This window comes from Penicillium atrosanguineum, assembly GCF_028827265.1.
Source record: "Penicillium atrosanguineum strain IBT 20685 chromosome Unknown utg000004l_segment0_segment0, whole genome shotgun sequence".
NCBI lineage: Eukaryota > Fungi > Ascomycota > Eurotiomycetes > Eurotiales > Aspergillaceae > Penicillium > Penicillium atrosanguineum.
Window position 1 is genome coordinate 2,330,330 of NW_026623136.1, and position 18,302 is coordinate 2,348,631.

The 18,302-nt window shown below is 50.9% G+C and overlaps 7 protein-coding genes across 7 annotated transcripts; 4 read left to right on the forward strand and 3 right to left on the reverse strand.

Moving 5' to 3' along the window:
* Positions 1-219: 219 nt before the first annotated feature.
* On the reverse strand, positions 220-2,289 carry N7443_006206 (DUF3431 domain-containing protein; the record flags this gene model as incomplete). Its single annotated transcript, XM_056886262.1, has 5 exons — positions 220-319; positions 374-961; positions 1,009-1,339; positions 1,726-1,879; positions 1,996-2,289. 5 exons carry the CDS (start codon positions 2,287-2,289, stop codon positions 220-222), a joined length of 1,467 nt encoding a protein of 488 aa, XP_056741710.1.
* Positions 2,290-3,310: 1,021 nt separating this feature from the next.
* On the reverse strand, positions 3,311-5,056 carry N7443_006207 (GMC family oxidoreductase; the record flags this gene model as incomplete). Its single annotated transcript, XM_056886263.1, has 1 exon — positions 3,311-5,056. The coding sequence occupies one exon, from the start codon at positions 5,054-5,056 to the stop codon at positions 3,311-3,313; it is 1,746 nt and encodes a 581-aa protein (XP_056741711.1).
* A 2,008-nt stretch (positions 5,057-7,064) lies between these two features.
* On the reverse strand, positions 7,065-7,994 carry N7443_006208 (alpha/beta fold hydrolase; the record flags this gene model as incomplete). Its single annotated transcript, XM_056886264.1, has 1 exon — positions 7,065-7,994. One exon carries the CDS (start codon positions 7,992-7,994, stop codon positions 7,065-7,067), a length of 930 nt encoding a protein of 309 aa, XP_056741712.1.
* A 1,339-nt stretch (positions 7,995-9,333) lies between these two features.
* Positions 9,334-10,842, forward strand: N7443_006209 (mannitol dehydrogenase family protein; the record flags this gene model as incomplete). The annotated part of the gene is made up of 1 exon (XM_056886265.1): positions 9,334-10,842. One exon carries the CDS (start codon positions 9,334-9,336, stop codon positions 10,840-10,842), a length of 1,509 nt encoding a protein of 502 aa, XP_056741713.1.
* Positions 10,843-11,450: 608 nt separating this feature from the next.
* On the forward strand, positions 11,451-13,093 carry N7443_006210 (putative aromatic-L-amino-acid decarboxylase; the record flags this gene model as incomplete). Its single annotated transcript, XM_056886266.1, has 3 exons — positions 11,451-11,499; positions 11,557-12,487; positions 12,541-13,093. 3 exons carry the CDS (start codon positions 11,451-11,453, stop codon positions 13,091-13,093), a joined length of 1,533 nt encoding a protein of 510 aa, XP_056741714.1.
* A 352-nt stretch (positions 13,094-13,445) lies between these two features.
* On the forward strand, positions 13,446-14,573 carry N7443_006211 (hydroxyacyl-thioester dehydratase HTD2; the record flags this gene model as incomplete). Its single annotated transcript, XM_056886267.1, has 2 exons — positions 13,446-14,032; positions 14,087-14,573. The coding sequence occupies 2 exons, from the start codon at positions 13,446-13,448 to the stop codon at positions 14,571-14,573; spliced, it is 1,074 nt and encodes a 357-aa protein (XP_056741715.1).
* A 1,943-nt stretch (positions 14,574-16,516) lies between these two features.
* Positions 16,517-18,279, forward strand: N7443_006212 (membrane transporter; the record flags this gene model as incomplete). Its single annotated transcript, XM_056886268.1, has 4 exons — positions 16,517-16,735; positions 16,784-17,290; positions 17,336-17,642; positions 17,699-18,279. The coding sequence occupies 4 exons, from the start codon at positions 16,517-16,519 to the stop codon at positions 18,277-18,279; spliced, it is 1,614 nt and encodes a 537-aa protein (XP_056741716.1).
* Positions 18,280-18,302: the final 23 nt, after the last annotated feature.

The window sequence follows — 18,302 nt, forward strand, 5'->3', positions numbered from 1 at the left end:
AGGTACATACTCCCAGGATCCCATGGAGTATGGAATCATCAGGTTGACCATGGGCTAACCAAAGTTTCCCGGATGGAGCCAAAGATATTTATGGAAATATACAATGTCCAAATTAAGGCAAAGCATGGCTTGGATCACGTCTAACGGATGACCTGATTACTGGAGAAAAACGTATATCATTTCATATATGTATGGTTTTATTTGGGGGAACTGCGCAGCTCAGTGGTCGCTCTTCGTGACTGCCTGTAACATCTCCCCCGAAGGCAAAGGTCCACACCACCCATACGTGTCGCAGCGACACTGCTCAAATCGAGGGCAACTGTATATGCATTGTCAGTGAAGGGTGCAGAGCATGCACCAGGGTCAAACTCACTGCACTGCATCCATCCCGAAGATTATATGCCACAACTTCTCCAGGACCCAGCCAATGCCAAAGTCATCGGTCAATTTCGTCGTCGCTGCCCAATCCAAGATCCGCTGATAATCCTCCTTGGGTCGTGCTCGAATCCGGTCTCGACTGACGGCAAATTGTGCGCAGCACACGTTCCCGATCTCTCCGGGCACCTTATCTACAGAGACATTGAATATTTGCTGATACGCATCGGAAAAGTATGCGCGAATGTCATGATTGTCGATATCAGCTTGTGTGGGATTGAGCGGGTGTACAGCTGACGGGCAACCCGGGTTCTGTTGACATCGCAGGTTGACGTATCCATGCGCGTCGACTGACTCGAAGCGGATGTTTCTCAGGGTGTTGTGGGTGAGCGGACCGAAGAGATCGTTGTGCCATTGTTCGGGGTATGCGTGCACAAAGACGGAGTAATCGGGGAGACGATCGTAGAAATCCACCACATAGGAGAGGTAGGCTGGTGACTCTCGACCGCGTAGAGTTGAAGGAACGAGAAGACCGGGTTCGGGAGTCTTTTCAGTGGTGTAGATAAAGGGTGTATTACCACTGACTCTATAAGTTAACCGTTTAAAAGCTGCAACAATAGAAAGCGCCCCCACCTTTCGTGACAATAGTCGAGAAGCCATGTCAAATCATCGCTACGAAGAGACGCGAGGACGAGGCCGACGCTGGAATTGACTGCATGTGATGTGTATGCCTCTGTAAGGTTGGCAAGTTGTTGAGCGACATGCCGAGCCGACCCATTATGGAACACTGGACTGTTAGACACGGGCCCGCCAAGAGATTCGACGGATGTGGCACCTGGTAATTTAATGGAACGATCGCGAAGAAGGAGAAACGACAGCTGCAACAGCACTAACGTGACAGTGGCAATTATGGCTTTTTTTGGAGTCAGCCAAGACAACAGGCGTGGTTTCTGCATCGTCAGCCCTTCAAGAGGATGTTAGAAGAGAAAAAAAAGGACAGAGCCAAGCGAATCAAGAGAACAAGGAACGAACTGGTTAGGGTTCCAACAGTGGGCCAAGACGCAGCCTCACTAGGGACCTGAGAGTAGTAGGACGCCCGACCATGCAAGACTAGGCAACTTCGAAAGATCTTGGCACACCATTCTACCATTCTACCATTCACACAAGTGGCACCCCATCTTATGTTTGAAAGAACAACCCTCTGGACGATCCATGACGGCGAGAACAGGACCAGTACGGGAACGGCCTGGGAACGGGATCGTCGGGTCTGCCCTATGATTGACCGGCAGATCCGCGGATATGTACAGTACTGTACAAATCTGGGAAACGGTGGACCTACAAACTCCGGACCTGTGAGCCGCTGGAAATTATCGATTGTAGAGATCCACTTCAGCCTTGGCCGAAAGCCGAACAGGAAATTGCCCCTGGACACATCATGACCGATGCCCACTATGGTAGCCTGTCGTTGTCTTCGACCCCTGTCGGCGTCATTACTAAAACCTGCCTGTTCGTTGACATCATCAGTTAGGATCATCGAGATGTCATGGAAATGTTCATCGCATTTCGGTTCCATTTCTGGCCGCCATCCGGTATGGATTCAGGTAATATTACCATACTTACTGTACCAGCGACCGTAGCGCCTTTGGAGAGAGTCGCTTGTGGAGATCGAGTCGCTCGCTTCCGCGCCTCTGGTAAGATCGGCATGTCCTCGCTACACCAGAGGTCCTCACTTGCTTCGAGCACGTCTGCGGAGAGATTGTCCGGGCTAAGATCTTCCAAGGTGAGAATGAGATCGTGCATAGGGGTGTGAGTTCTCGTCGCGCGAACTTGCGGGTCTGTCGGAACGAACTCGATGCGGCCATCGACGTGGACTGCCATCTCATGCATGAGGATGTAGTTGCCTAGGAGTACCATGTCGAACAAGGACATCCCGGCGGGGCGCCGTACACTTCACGGGTCGGATGTTTGGGATTCACCTGCGAAGATACAGTCAATCACAGACTGCACATCCCGAATCTCCTGCTTAGTGAGGATGGTAACAAGGCCATCCTCGCTGTGAACCCCGTTTAATAAGAGGCAAGCAAAGGATGAAGGGTCTAATTTGATATGCCTGAAGGTTTGTATCAAAATGATAGAGGACAGAACAATGTCTTGCCGGAGTCGCGAATCATTCTCCATTCTCGAGACGGAAAATCCTCAGTATGATATTTGGTTGAAAATGCCTTGTGAATAGTCGTCACCTTCTAGATAGCTGAGTTGTATGAAGCTTCGATGTTGGAATGATTTTACGTCATGGCAGGTTCGAATTGAAGAGACTTATACTGTCCTCGATACAACCTGGGAATGAACCGTGATCCTCGAGGGCTAAAAGACAATTGTTTCAACACCTTTATTATAGCCTCGCTCTTTGTTACAAAGTCTTCTTGAAATAGCCTGGATCTTAATTTATCGCTCGAGATGTATCAGTGCTTTATATCATATAATAGTGATTATCTCGGTCCTTCATGCTCTGTTCCAAAGATAGATACCGCCGCGGGAACAATTTGTCTTTCTCTTTGTCTTGCGAGGAAATATCAATTAATATCAGAATGTTGAAAGAGTAACGAGAACAAAAAGTAGATAAAGACTCGTATGGTTGCATACAGGATAGAAAAATTACTGTCAACTGATGCATTTTTAATGAGAATTCTTGTACTCAACTTACTTGATTCGGAGAAATAAAGCCAAGCATCTCGATTCCCAAGTAATATGTTTGAGATTGACAATTACTCTCTAGCTCAGGCGCAAACTGGTAGCAATAGATTTCATTAATAGATAGATTTCATTAATAGACAGGAAATATGTAACCACTGTTTCAATTTTTCCCATATGAGTACCAGAAAGCACGTAACCCCCCCCCCCCGACAATTTAGCGAAACATTCTATGGGGCAAATGTCAATGTACATAAAGATCCCGGTGGTCGGCCTTGATCATGTCGGCTCCCTTCTCCGCACACATGTAAACCGAGTTTTGAATTCGACAGTCGGGGATGACGGGGATCACAGAAGCATCCGCCACGCGCAAGTTTTTGATTCCGTGCACTTTGAGGCCCGGATCCACCACTCCCTGGTCGATACTCTTCGACAGGCGGGTTGTACCGCAGGGATGGAATGAAGTCTGAGAGCGATCCAGAACGGTTCTCTTCATCAACGCGTCATCGTCCAGGGGCATTTCCCAGGGATATTCGTCCTCGATGATATCTTTGAAGCCCTCTCCGTGCTTTAGGATATCGTAGCTATATCTGATGCCCTCCCGGATAGCAATCACATCTAAATCATTGTTGAAATAATTCAGATTGATGTTCGCTTGCTGCAGCGGGTCGGCGCTGTTGAGCGTCACCTCGCCAGGATCAGAGACGGGACGAACAAGGTCAACCATAACGGTCATGTACTCGCCCGTCTTAGGGGTTGGGTAGTGCCATTGAAAAGCACTGCCGAACAGGCACACAAAGTCGAGCTCGAAATGTGGTTGACCAAGAGGAGAGAAGGGATCGACACCGCCATTTGCAGCTTTAGCTTTGCGGTAGTCTGAATCTTTCTCTAGATACTTGTCAATGCGAGGGAATCCGACCATCTCCAGGAATCCAGATCCCATCGGCCCGCCATGGTTCTTCTTGTAGGCTGCAAGAGCCTTTGTATGTTGTGGGCCCTTGCGAAGAATGTGGCCATCCATACCGTATCCTTCTTTCATTCTTAGCACGAATGGGACTCCCGGGTGGTCGAGTAAATGTTGGCCAACGTGGGGGGAGTCTACGAGCGTGCGGATACCATGTTTGGTCAACTCTTCCTTTGGACCGATGCCGCTAAGCATTAACAGCTTAGGGGACTCAAATACGCCCTCGCTGATAATCACCTCTCGAGTAGCGTAGAAGCTCAGTTCATCACCAGACGCGGTGATAACGGTCACTCCCTTGCAAATCCGGTCGGCTTCATCGATAACGAGACATTTGGAGTGAACTTCAGCGAGAATAGTGACATTAGGTTTGTTTTGCAGGGCCAAGAAGCTTCCGGAACGCTGGCCTTTATAAATAGTATTGACACTATGGGTCAAACCATTTAACTCGCCATCAAAGACGTTATCAGTCATCGGCTGGCCCGTCGACTTCCACGCTTTCGTGAGCCGATCACGGAATGGTTGCATCTCCGGGATGAGTTCTGAGTGGGCGATAGGAATAGGACCGCCTAGGCCGATCTTCTTGAGGTATTCGGGGTATATCTTTTCGTCGTCGTGGTAGGTCGCACTCTTTCGGAGATAGTGAACAAGGTGATCCCATGTCCACTCTTTACCTCCATACTCGGCCCACATATCGAAGGTAGGCTTACATCCGGGTACCCAGGTAAAGTAGTTAAGTGAAGAGCTTCCACCAAGGGCTTTACCGCGCGTGTTGGGCTTTTCGACGCGCTCATAGTCGTCACGCTTGACCATGGTGGTTTTGTAGGCCCAGTCATACTTACTGTTGCGGAGGTCCATCGCCTCTGCAGGAGTGGTAATCTCATCTATCTCATGAGGATTACCCACCCCGGCCTCTAGAACGAGAACGGTGGCATTGGGGTTCTCTGCAAGACGGCTTGCAACAGTGTTGCCTGCAGTGCCACCTCCAACGACGACAAAGTCAAAACGAGCACCATCTTTGACAGTCATGATGATTGTTTAAGTTTTCATAGAATGGTGATTACTGGGAGAAAAGATCGAATAATTCTAACAAAGTGCAAATTGTTGGTGACTTTGACTGCTTTTTATACATGGGGAAACTTTTAGTCTTCGAAGCCAGTGAGATCATCGGCCATATTCATGAACGCCTTTGCTGATCAGTTCTCTCTGCGTGACGTCTTTGACCATAAGGAAAGCTGCAGAGCTCCCTTGAAAGAATGGTTTGGGGCTTGTGCATTGAGTGAACCGTATCTGGTTAAATTTTGGTTATGGTAGAAGGTCTGGAGAGGTCGACGTAAATATTTTCAGCCTTATTGGCTTCTTAGGAATCCACATGAGCCTTTAGAGACACCTGAATCCTGGGTTCTCGCTGCGGAGCTATCAGGTGGTAAACAGTACCATGTTTTTAACACTTCAGACTGAGTAAGAATCGCTATCTTTGGGGGTAGTACGGGAGTTGCCGTCGATTGTCAATGACACCATTGAGTGAATGCGGTCCCAGTTGTGCGAGGGGTATCAGTCGCAGCGCTCGCCCTGGAACCTTGGCAAGATGCCGGTCTGGCATCATATAGCCTCGAGTAGAGCCATGGTTTGCAGAGTACCCGTAGTTGCGACCAAAAGAAATGAGATGGCCCCCTAGATGGGGCGCTGTCGAAGTATTGTATCAATGAGTAACCTCAGCTCAGATTAAATCGAGATCACAAACGTCAATGCGGCATGTCATTACGGCGGGGTTGAAGCATTGCGGGCGGCGATCAAATCGGCCCCACATATCGCCTTGAACAACCGAACCCAAACACCTGTACATGTGGACAATGTGGACATCAGAGGGATTTAATCTATTTGCGAAGATTGAGTTTCAAGCCATCATAAAGTTTTAAGCGTTTTCCGCCTCTTCCGCGTGGCTTGAGTGAAATCCGGGCGGTGCCCGGGATGTTGAGTTTGGGTAGAGTAACAACCAATCAATGCTAGGCCAGTCCGTGGCGGCTTAAGTGGCGTGAACCTAGTAGTTCTACTTCCGGACTCACATTTCGATCAGTTCTCATATCTAGTTATTTGAATTTTTGTGGAAGCTCGACCTCATTGAATGGGCGAGCGCGAATTCAGAAACTTGGCGTACTCAGTCTCAATAGATCGTTCAAAGAAGCTAGTATTATAGTTCGTCGTACGCCGGCCCCAATAACCCCTCAATTTCAATGTCATCATGATTGTCCTTGAACTTGCGCATAATGTCAAGGAAAGCCTTTGTTGGACTATTTGGGGGGTAGGGGGGTTTAGCGTTCAATTAGGTCAGGTGAGGCTATCCTTAGAGACTATGGCGATGCGTTGTGGTTCGGTGGAGAAGACAGAGAGGAGAGAAGTTCAGAAGGATGCCACGAGCTAGTTTGGTAGATATCGTTTTAAATATGTTTTCCAAAATGAAGGGAAAAGAAAAGCTGAGAAGTTCAAATGGCGCTTAGATGATTTCAACAAATATAAGAGTGCCAGACCCGATCCAAATTTTTTTTCTCGCATTTACTGTTCCTTGAAAGTATGTGCTATGCATCACGATTTTTCTTTTCCCTGCGGATTCAACAATATCGAATCGCGTGTCAAAGTTCAAAAGATAAAAGCAGATCGTGATTCTGGAATTCCGACAAATCTCAGGTTTAACTGCTCCCGAGATAAAGCTCGTTAATTTATATTAGATTAGGTCCGGAATATCACTATTCGTATAACAAAGACTTACCTTCGATTACATTAGTGAAATACGAGTCCATGTCTCGTGACTGCAATGGCAAAGCAAGGAACACCTATAACTTCCCAAGTGATGCGAACAAGTCAAATCATAGAGCTTGAATTTGCAACAGTGCAGAGGGAAATGGAACTTCGAATATTCATGTGTCTTCTGCTCAACATAGGTTCCGTGGGCCTTCGGCTTTTGGTCACCTGAAATTCAATGAACGGATATCTCCAGACTAAACTCGCTTGAACGTGACTTCCAATTTTGCAAGATCCATTATATTTCTTGCACGATCGGCTGAGGCTGGAGCATCTGCACATTATGACCGCACTTCACGCGAACAGCCCTGCTTCGACGAGAGAGCTTTAACAATTCGCACTGCCAGTCCTCACTCTTCTCTCGCAGCCTGGCAAGGTGCGTGAGATACACTGCTCGTTCTTCTTCTGTTCCTTTGCCTGCAGCGACACCACAGTCGTAAATTCTTTGGAAATCGCTTGACGTATCTGCGATGATCACGCTCACAGGTTGATTATTCAGCGGGAGATTCTCGAGCTGCCTCTTCTGGGCTAAAGCCCGTCCGCTTGTCTTTACCCCTTGATATTCGGCCATCTCGGTCTTTTGGTGTCGTTCATTCATTTGTTCATTATAGAACGACTTCCATTCATCTTTGGATAAAAGGTGGGAGGTCGCGAGACCAGTAGTCTGACTGAAGTCCTGGCCACCCATCATGGGTTCAAACACCTCCAGTCCCCAAGTACCGTCGTCGAAGTAGCTCTCGGTGTTGCAGTCTACAAAGACCATACCCACGATGTCATTTGGCCTGAGGTTAAGAAGCTCACGCGAAGTTATGCCTCCCCAAGAATGTCCGACGATGATGAACGGAGGGGCGATGCCGGCGTTTTTCAATAAAGTATCCAGTTCGGCTGCCACAGATTCTGCGGATATGCTTTCTGGCATTTGAGCGAGACTTTCACTGCGGCCCATCCCCGAACGATCGTAATTCAACCATCGCGCAAAGGGAAGCATAAGCTTCCGTACGGCCACCCATTCATCGATGGTGCTACCGAGGCCTTGCATAAGAAGGACAATAGGCTCCCCGGCCAGGCGCTCTGGTCCAGATGCGGATAGATAGAGCTTGTGGGAGCCAATCGAGACCAAGCCTTCCATGTCACCGGTGTCCCAGTCGGAGCCATAGTATTGATTCATTCTTGCTAGTCGTTAATGGGAGAACTGTGTTGCTTGTTGGTACTGGTGAAGAAGAGGATTGCAAACCCCGCACGTGAGGAACAACATAGCTTCGACTGACAGGGATGCTCCGAAAACATCCTGAATACAGATTAGTGTGTCTTGGCATGAAGGCTGAACAACCAATCGAAGAGTGTAGGTGGTCGCACCACTTTCGAGACGTACTGTTCTTTCAGCAAGGACAGGTTGCAATACGAAAGGATCTTGACAATGATCTTGAGATGTATGCTCATGACATATGATAACTGGCGGCAACAAAGAAAGGCTAGTCGGACAAACTGGTCCAATGTTTCGAGAAGTGAACAAAGGCACAAACTTCGTGATTCAAGACAACATTAAAGAAGCTGCGAACATCGACCTGTCTCATCTCAAGTGCTGCATCGATGTACTCCCACATCTGCGATTTTGAGTCCTGCTACTCAGGAACATGAGTTGCGGGATACAACGATAGCAACACAGCTATAAATTGACTTGAAGGTTTGCCATTCAGCCATGAAGGTAGCGCATGTCTATTAATAGAAGGATATATTGTGCGGCTCCTTGCGGACCTGGGCAGGTGGTTCCTCCAAATCCGATACCCCCGACCCTCTCCACCCACGGAAGGCTTACTTCGATAAGGAAAAAGAAATCTGAAATTCCAAAGATGTCTGCCCATCCGAATTCAGAAGATAGCTGCTGTAGTTACCTCTGTATCTTATGACCTAGGGCTGGTACCCCTGAACTGGGTGCTCGAGGCGGTCAACGTTCTAGGCCGTGTCAAGAGTCAGATGATGCGAAAAGCCCTCTCAACGCATCGCTTTATAGTTCAGGCCGCCAATCGAACGAGCTAGGAACCAATGGGAAGGTCGGGCTAAGACACTATTGTAGCCACAAAAAAAACAATATTCTGAATACGAATCAAAAATTAAAAGCAAAATTAAAAATAAAGAAAAGAAAAGAGGAAGGACAGAGGACCAGAGAGGACAGAGACGGGGTGAAAATTCAGATTGCGCGACCCAAAGGAAAGGGAAATTTGATTCGGAAAGCTCTTACCCCTTCCAAGATGTGAACAGATCGAAAGCATGCGAAACCCCAGGAAAACCCACGATGGCAAGCAGAACCCGCGAATTGATCGCCACATTGATCCACTGTTTCCATCTTGACCCACTCAGCCCACATGATGTAATGTTGTGTCTGTCAGAAACCGGCGGTGACCTTCTTTAGCTCCTGCCTTCCGGCATTCCACTCCTCTCATTCCTCCTTCACTCCCTCCTTCTTACCTTCTCTCCTTTTCACCTGTCATTCCAATTCAAAATTCACAATGGCACCTCTCAAACTGAACAGCGCGAACTTGTCCCAAATCGCCACGGCCGGCGAGGCCCAGGTTAAGGTCCCCACCTACCAGCGCGGCGCCGCCGTCAAGGAGGGAATTGTCCACATTGGTGTGGGCGGCTTCCACCGCGCCCATCTGGCCGTTTATGTCGACCAGTTGATGCAGAAGCATGGCAGCACTGACTGGGCCATCTGCGGTGTCGGTCTGCAACCCTTCGATGCCGGCATGCGCGACGTCCTGTCATCCCAGGATCACCTCTATACGGTCATTGAGCGGTCTGCCAAGGGAAGCTTCGCCAATGTTGTCGGCAGTATCAATTCCTACCTCTTTGCCCCGGACAACCGTGAGGCCGTCATCGCCAAGATGGCTCACCCGGATACTCACATTGTCTCCCTCACCATCACCGAGAGCGGTTACTACTACAACGAGAACACCCACGAGTTGCAAGTCGAGCATCCCGATATCCAATTCGACCTCGATCCGGCCAACGAGAAGGCCCCCCGCACTACCTTTGGTTTCCTCTACGCTGCTATGGTCCGCCGTCGAGAGCAGGGCCTGAAGCCCTTCACCGTTATGTCCTGCGATAACATGCAGAAGAACGGTGCCATCACCCGTCATATGCTCGAGTCGTTTGCCCGCGTGCGCAATCCCGAGGTCGCCAAGTGGATTGCCGAGAAAGCCCACTTCCCCAACGCCATGGTCGACCGCATCACACCGCAGACCTCCGCCGCAGACAAAGCTTCGCTTGCCGAGAACTTTGGTATCGAAGATGCATGGCCTGTCGTGACCGAGCCCTTTATGCAGTGGGTGATTGAGGACCACTTTTCCGACGGCCGCCCGCCGTTCGATAAGGTCGGCGTTCAGCTCGTGACGAATGTGCACAATGTCGAGCAGTTCGAGAAGCATAAGCTGCGTCTTCTCAACGGAAGTCACTCCGCTATTGGCTATCCTGGTCAGCTGGCCGGCTTTAAATATGTTCACGAGGTCATGGAGCACCCCTTATTGCGCAAGCTGGTGTGGCAAATGATGCAAGAAGAAGTCAAGCCACTCCTGCCTGCTATTCCGGGCGTGGATATTGACGAATATTGCAATACCCTCGTCGAGCGTTTCTCGAACCCCACTATCATGGATCAATTGCCTCGTGTTTGCCTCAACGCGTCCGGAAAGATCCCTCAATTCATCATGCCCTCGATTGCTGAGGCGATCTGGGTTACCGGCCCCTTCCGCCGTCTGTGCTTTGTCGCTGCGGCCTGGTTCCATTATCTCAAGGGCGTCGACGACAGTGGCAAGCCCTTCGAAGTGGAGGATCCGATGAGAGAAGAATTGCAGGCAAAGGCACGCGCTGGAGGCACCAACCCGGCCGAGCTGCTGAGCGTCAAGAATCTCTTCGGTGATGACTTGCGCAATGACAAGCGATTCCTCGAGCAGCTTACTACGGCCATGGAGGAAATTGCTCGGGACGGCGTCCTGAAGACGCTTCCCAAGTATGTCGACTAATTGCGCATGGGAGCAGCTTTTCCTTTTGAAAATGATTTACCTGCGTCTACAAGCGATGTTTTAATTTTCTTTTCTTTTCTTTTCCATGCGTCACGAGAATGTGATTTACGAGAAAAGCACATAGACATAGAAGAGATAGAAAAATGTCTCAACCATTTCAGTCTGCCATTCAACTGTAGGGAAAATGCTAGTCACCCCTGAACGCCAGCGCTGAATGCATGCAAGCCGAATACACCCCCGATTAGCCAATTCGAACGTTCAGGCCATGTCAATCGGGATATAATGCCCATGTTTACGGTTCGCAGTTTCAATTCGACCCCACAGATAGTGAAATCGTGGCCATAGCATCTGGGTGCGTATCACCAGTGAGATGGAAATCGAAATTGACACTCGGGAACACGGAATTGATTCCGACGCACTTTGACATCCCACCACGACCTTGAATTGCTTCCTCGTTCTTTAATTACCCCAATTGCCTCTGCACTCCTTACAACCATTGATTTCGCTCTTCATTCCCCTCTGCCTCCCACATTATTGGGATTTCTTGGGGTTTCTGTTCGTTTGGACCGTGCAGCTGTCAAACTCCCCCGCACCCGCGAAAAAGAATCATGGATCGTGAACAATTTCGCACTGCCGCGCACTCGGCCATCGATGATAGTGCGCTTCCATTTCCTCCCAAAATGTGATCCAATTACTGATCAAAACCGTCTACAGTCGTGAACTACTTCGATACTGTCCCCGAGCGCAGAGTCCTCCCAGCCGTTGATCCCGGATACCTCCGTCCTCTGATTCCCGAAAACCCTCCCGCTGAAGGAGAAGCCTGGGCGCAGATTCAGGAAGATGTTGATTCCAAGATCAAGCCGGGTCTGACACACTGGCAGTCACCCAACTTCATGGCGTACTACCCCGCCAGTGTGACCTACCCGAGCCTCCTAGGTGAGATGTACTCGGCGGCCTTTACGGCCCCAGCATTCAACTGGTTGTGTTCGCCGGCTTGCACGGAGTTAGAGACTATCGTCATGGATTGGGTTGCTCGCGCTTTGGCTCTGCCCGAGTGCTTCCTGAGTACCTCGGAGAACCGTGGCGGCGGCGTGATCCAGAACAGTGCCAGTGATGCCATCGCCACGATGATGGTGGCCGCGAGGGAGAGGCGAGTGCGGGAGTTGGTCTTGGCTGAAGGGCTCCAGGAGGATACAATGGAATACGAAGAGCGGAAGATGGACCTCCAGCCGCGCCTGGTGGCCATCGCGAGTGACCAGACACACAGCAGTGCGGCCAAGGGCGCCTTGATTGCGGGCACTCGATTCCGCAGCGTGACGACAGGGTTGGAGAATAATATGGAGATGACCGCCTCCCGTCTGCGCGAGGTGTTGGAGCAGTGTGACCGGGATAGGCTGACGCCGTACCATTTGACCATGACCTTTGGCACCACCAATACCTGCAGTGTTGACCGTTTTGCCGAGATCAAGGCAGTGCTGCAGGAGAAGCCCGCGTGGCAACGGATCTGGGTTCACGTTGATGCCGCATACGCCGGCGCGTCTCTGGTGGCTGATGAGTGGCAGTATATTACAAAGGACTTTACGGAGGGAGTCGACAGCTTCAATATGAACATGCACAAGTGGTTGTTGGTCAACTTCGATGCCAGGTGAGTCTCGGCCATCGACATGTCATGTTGTGTTTCATGCTGATATTTTTCAGTGTCCTCTTCGTGCGCAATCGTCTCGATCTTACCAACGCTCTTGACATCACCCCGACATACCTCCGCAACCCCTACTCGGACATGGGCACCGTGATCGACTACCGCAATTGGTCTATCTCACTTGGCCGCCGCTTCCGAGCCCTGAAGATCTGGTTCGTCATGCGTAGCTACGGTCTCAACGGCATGAAGGCCCACATCCGCAAGACCATCGAGCTTGGTAATGTCTTCGCCGACCTCGTTCGGGGCCGGTCAGATCTGTTCGAGATCGTCACCAAGCCAGGTTTCTGCCTGACGGTTTTCCGCATTAAGGACCCGCAGGCCTCTCGCCTGTCCGAGGGTGCGATCGAGAAGGATGAGGTGGCCGATAGTATCACCAAGAAGGTCTACGAGTTGATCAACTCGCGGGGCGAGATCTTCATCACCTCAACAGTTATTGACGGGGTGTACGTGATCCGTGTAGTGAGTGCGAACCCGATGGCAGAGGAAAAGTACGTGCGTAATGCGTTCGACATTATCGTTCGCACGACGGATGAGGTGCTACAAGGGAAATAGATATACATTGTACAGGTTGTATATACAACGTCGCTGCTTAAACATATCCAGGGGGACCCATGAATTGTTTCGAAGGTCGTATAGAATGAAAATTCCCCAATCTTCCAAATATGAATTCCAAACATTGAATGTTCTCTTTCAAAGCCCAACCACCCATACGACTGAAAAGTTTTGATTGAGGTTGTTGAATCCAAGATGAGATCATAGATCATAAAGCCGACTTGCGGCAACTCGGCCCTTTCTCCACGCCTTAAAGATTTGGAGATGCGCCAGTCTGCCTAGGAGTCTAAATTTCGATCTGAAATTAAAATTGAACTTAGAATCAAGATCAGACAGACTTTGAATTGGAATCATGTATGCATTGGCGCAGGTACGCCCTCACCTCCGTCCGCGTGCATTGAACGCGGCTCGCCGTTTCACCACCTCCCAGCACAATGATGCGCCCGCTGCGACCGTGGCCGAGGCTTTCCTATCGCGCTTCCAGTCGCTGGGACCTCAAACACGCACTCAGACTCTCGATGCCAATCAGTTACAGCTTCTCAGCCTCACCCTGAACCGGCCTTCCCTCTTCCCAGGGTCGCCTTCACTGTCCAACACTCCAACTGCTCCTCCACTCGATACGCCAGTGCCGCCTGGGTACCACCTCGTGTATTTCACCCCAGCTTTCTTGGAGTCAGAGCTCGGCACAGACGGTACCGATGCGTCATACAATCCAGAGGCACCGTTCACGCGCCGCATGTGGGCGGGTGGTGAGGTGCTCTGGCCGCGCGGTGCTGATGAGCAGCCCAACCCGTTGCGCGTCGGACAACAAGTGAGCGAGACCACACGGGTGCTCAGCGCTGAGTCCAAAGTAGTCAAGAAGACTGGCGAGGACATGATCGTGGTGGGCGTGGAGAAGGAATTTGCCAATGAGCAGGGGGTCTCCATCGTTGATCGAAGGTCTGTCATCCCCTTCACCTGGCCTTCGCAGTCTGACTGACTGACTGAATACAGGAACTGGGTTTTCCGCAAAGCTCTCCCTGCAACAGCTGCCTCGGCCCCGTCGAGCGCGCCGTCCTCATCCTCAACCTCCCACCTGACTCTCCCGAAGCCTTCATCGACCATCACGGAAGGGAACACTCACACTCGCACGCTGGTGCAAACCCCCGTCACGCTCTTCCGATTTTCGGCCCTGACATTCAACCCTCACAAAATCCACTACTCTCTTCCCTGGGCGCGTGATGTGGAGGGACACCGGGACATCGTGGTCCATGGCCCTCTGAACCTGATCTCTATCCTGGACCTGTGGAGGGACGTTCGAAGCCGGAATACTGCAGATCCGACGACGATCATCCCTCAGCACATCTCATACCGTGCGACGAGCCCACTGTATGCGGGAGAAGAGTATCGGGTTTTGCTACAGGAGGAAGGAGATATCGCCAAGGTCGACATCCTCGCACCGGGCGAAGTGGTCGCCATGAAAGCAGAGATCCAGGCGTAACCGCACTCGATCTGCTATGTACATACAACGTCTGCGCGCAAGATTCTGCAATCGTTTCATTCCTGGAGGAATAAAAAAAGAGCGTAGGAGGATGATCCTGGACTACTGCTGCTGCATGAGATGATCCCAGGCCTCCCCACGTAGTCTTGTAGAGAAACAAACAAAGCCACTCACACCAGTTCATGGACACCGGGCTCGTCTCAAACTTGGTCGTCATCATCCGTGCCCGGTTCCAATGGTTCTTTCGGTCTGAACATGGACTCGAAACACGTCTCTGTTTCTTTGGTGGCCAACAACGGTCTTCGTGAAAGAGATTGGAATAAGCAAGGACACCTGACGCCGGTCTAATACGGGCTCTCAAGTTGATGCCATTCTGATCGGTCGTCTACCATCTACCATCTAGAGTCACAATATATTTTACCCTCTACAATCTAGAATCTATCCTCTACTGTCCATTTGACTCCAGACAAGGTACGGTCCCTACCATGACCACTCACCGAGACTGGTTTGTCTCGCTGCGCTCCTCGCTGGGGAACGGACTGAGATCCAGCGCCCAAGAATTATCCGGGGGACTGTAGCACGGTCATTAACAAATGAGTCCCTCTCAGTGCAAAACTAGGGTTCCTCCTCGAGATAGCCTCATCTGAAGACAACGTCAGTCGCGACCAAATCCCACTATGCTTCATCCCAAGAGCCAGCATAATCCAGGATGGGCTCGAAAGCCAGATTCGAGTTCTCTAGATGCGCGTCCGCGAGCGTTGGTCTGCCGTAGCGTTGTGTGTTCTTGCCATGCAGGCTGGACGGCTCACGCTGGGTCGATACAGTGACGCGGATAAAGCGATTGTGGATCGCGATAGAATTGGGATGGAAGAAAACCGAGATCAGGCCAATCTCCCATATGAGGAGGACCGCAAGATTTCAGAGACTTGGAAGGGAAAAAGGCATCCCGTGTGCGACTGGCGTTATCTTCAATGTCTGATCCGGTTTGACTAGAAGTATCTGGAGACAAGCCGGTATTGGAAGACTTAGAGTCGTCCGATTCAAATGAGAGAACACGGATAAATGTTTGTTCAATCTTAGCTGTATCCAAGCTAATTCCAAGCTAAAGTAAGCTAAATGTAAGCCTCGTCAATCCATTAGACCCGAAATGTAACCTTGCCCGTTCCCATCTCCACATCTCCCCATCCTCCACGTCCTCCACATCTCCCCTCTGCCCCGGGTTTCCAAAGGCGTTCACACTAGGCTATGAAGGGTATGGGTCTTGCATCTCGGTTTCCACCAATGAACAGACTCAGAGTGCGATCCAACCGACTTTGTTTGAGTCAAAATGGCAAATCATCGCGATCCATGCACCTGACCGTCCCGGCTGCGTGGTGACATGGGCCTCAGATGGGGCCCTGTCCTTTTCTGGTCCTGTTCTTTGAACCTCAAACTGTGCCGTGTTACCGCGAGTCTTGACCCCAGAGGATACACGTGAATCTCGACCCTGGAAGCTACCAACAAAAGCTTGTCCGGGGCCCCCGCATCTCCCCCAATCCGAATTTAACCATCCCGCACAGTCCGTTGCTACCCAGTGGACGAGGGACCCCTGTAAATTGAGCCGACGCCACCAACCCCTCCGGTCAGCGGATTTCCCAAAGCCATCGGCAGTGGCTAGCCTTGTCTGGTCAGAGCCGAGGATCCAGTCCAATAGGGTCCCAGATGAACAGCGCCATGTTCAACCCGTTGCAACCACCGCCTTCGCTTTCGGCGTCAGCTGGAGGGAAACGGGAAAAAGCCCGGCGGAGGTCACACCCCCTGCCCATCGGATCGCCACTGCTCGGTGAGCTTTGGGACTACGAAGTAATCGGGAATATGCAGATGCGGCCAGAAATATAAGACCCCCGGCACTCGGCCTCCTTGCCTCTCACTTTTCCTCCCATTGTCCATCGAGAACTCCGAAAATGTCGGGTATCAAAGATGAAAAGGATGGGTCATACCAGGGCGACATGGAACCTCGGGTCGAAAAGGCCGACGTGCTGCATTCCGAGGTTTTGGTGAACGCGGATCTCATGAACGATGCCTTTGACGGTGAGAATCGTGAGCACGAGATGGGTGTGTGGCAGGCTGCAAAGCAACACCCATGGGCTTGTTTCTGGGCCTTTACCATGTGCTTCACCATCGTAAGTTTTGTTGCCTTTTATTCCGGCGCAGACACTAACGCCTCACAGGTCATGGAATCGTTCGACATGTTTCTGAACGGTAACTTTGTCGCATTGAAAGAGTTTCAAAAAGTGTACGGTGTCCAGACCGGCCCTGACACATACTCTATTCCAACCAAATGGCAGAGTGCTCTTTTCCAATCCGGGCAATGTGGTGCTTTCATCGGTGTGTTTTTGGCCGGTCCTGTCACCAACCGTCTCGGTTACCGCTGGACTACCATCTTGGCCCTCGTTCTCATGAACGCAACAATTTTCATTTCCTTCTTTGCCAACTCTCTCGCCCTCCTGACGGTCGGTCAAGCCTTGGAAGGTGTTCCGTGGGGCTTCTTCATTGCAAACTCCCCTGCTTATGCCAGTGAGATTGTGCCTCTTTCCCTTCGAGGCGCCTGCACGGCTACTTTGCAAATGAGTTGGTCGATTGGTTCGATTATTGTCGCCGCTGCCACCCTAGGCTACAACAAGCAAGCAAATGAGTGGGCTTGGCGAATTCCTCTGGCCTTGCAGTGGATCTTCCCCGTATGTACCTTCTTTCTGATCCGCGATCCGAGCTGACTGGATTAGACACCTCTGTTGATTCTCATCTTCCTCGCCCCCGAATCTCCATGGTGGTTGATTCGTCGTGGACGCAAAGCGGAAGCCCTTCGCTCGATCAAGCGCCTTGGTGAGAAAAATGAAGAGCATGCACATCAGTCACTTGCCATGATGGAGCGAACTGTCGAGATCGAAGCTCAGATGGGTGGCGCGCCGAACCTCCTTGACCTTCTCAAGGGTACCGATTTGCGACGAACGGCCATCACTTGCTTAATGTACGCGTCGCAGAACTTTGCTGGAAATCTGATTGCCAACCAGGCCACTTTCTTCTTCGAGCGTGAGTAGCCTGCCTTCATCAACTTGTCGCGGGCCATATGACTGACCCCCATATAGAAGCCGGCATATCCTCCGACAAAGCCTTCCAGCTCAATCTGATCAATTCCTGTCTTCAATTTGTGGCCAACGTCGGCTCATGGGGTTTATCTGCTTGGTTCGGCCGTCGAACCATTTATCTCTGGGGCACAGCCACCAACATCACTCTGCTCGTCATCCTCGGCATCTGCGCCTCTGTCCATCAGTCCACGGCAACGAACTACGCTCAGGCCGTCCTTGGTATTCTCATCTCCTTCGTCTTTGCTGGCACATGCGGCCCCATCTCCTACACCATCATTTCCGAGACGTCCTCTGTCCGTCTTCGTGCTCTGAGCACTGCTGTTGGTCGTGCTGCCTACTACGTTGCGGAGATCCCCATGATCTATTTGGCCTCCAAGATGCTCAACACCACCGGATGGAACCTTGCAGGAAAGTGTGGTTACGTCTGGGCAGGTACCGCCTGCGTCTGCTGGGTGATGGCCTACTTCTTCCTTCCTGAGCTCAAGCACCGCTCGTACCGTGAGAGTGACATTTTGTTCAACCGCAAAATCTCGGCCCGGAAGTTCAAGACGACCATTATTGATGTCAGGGAGAACGAGTAAGGCATGATGATATCAAAGAGGAA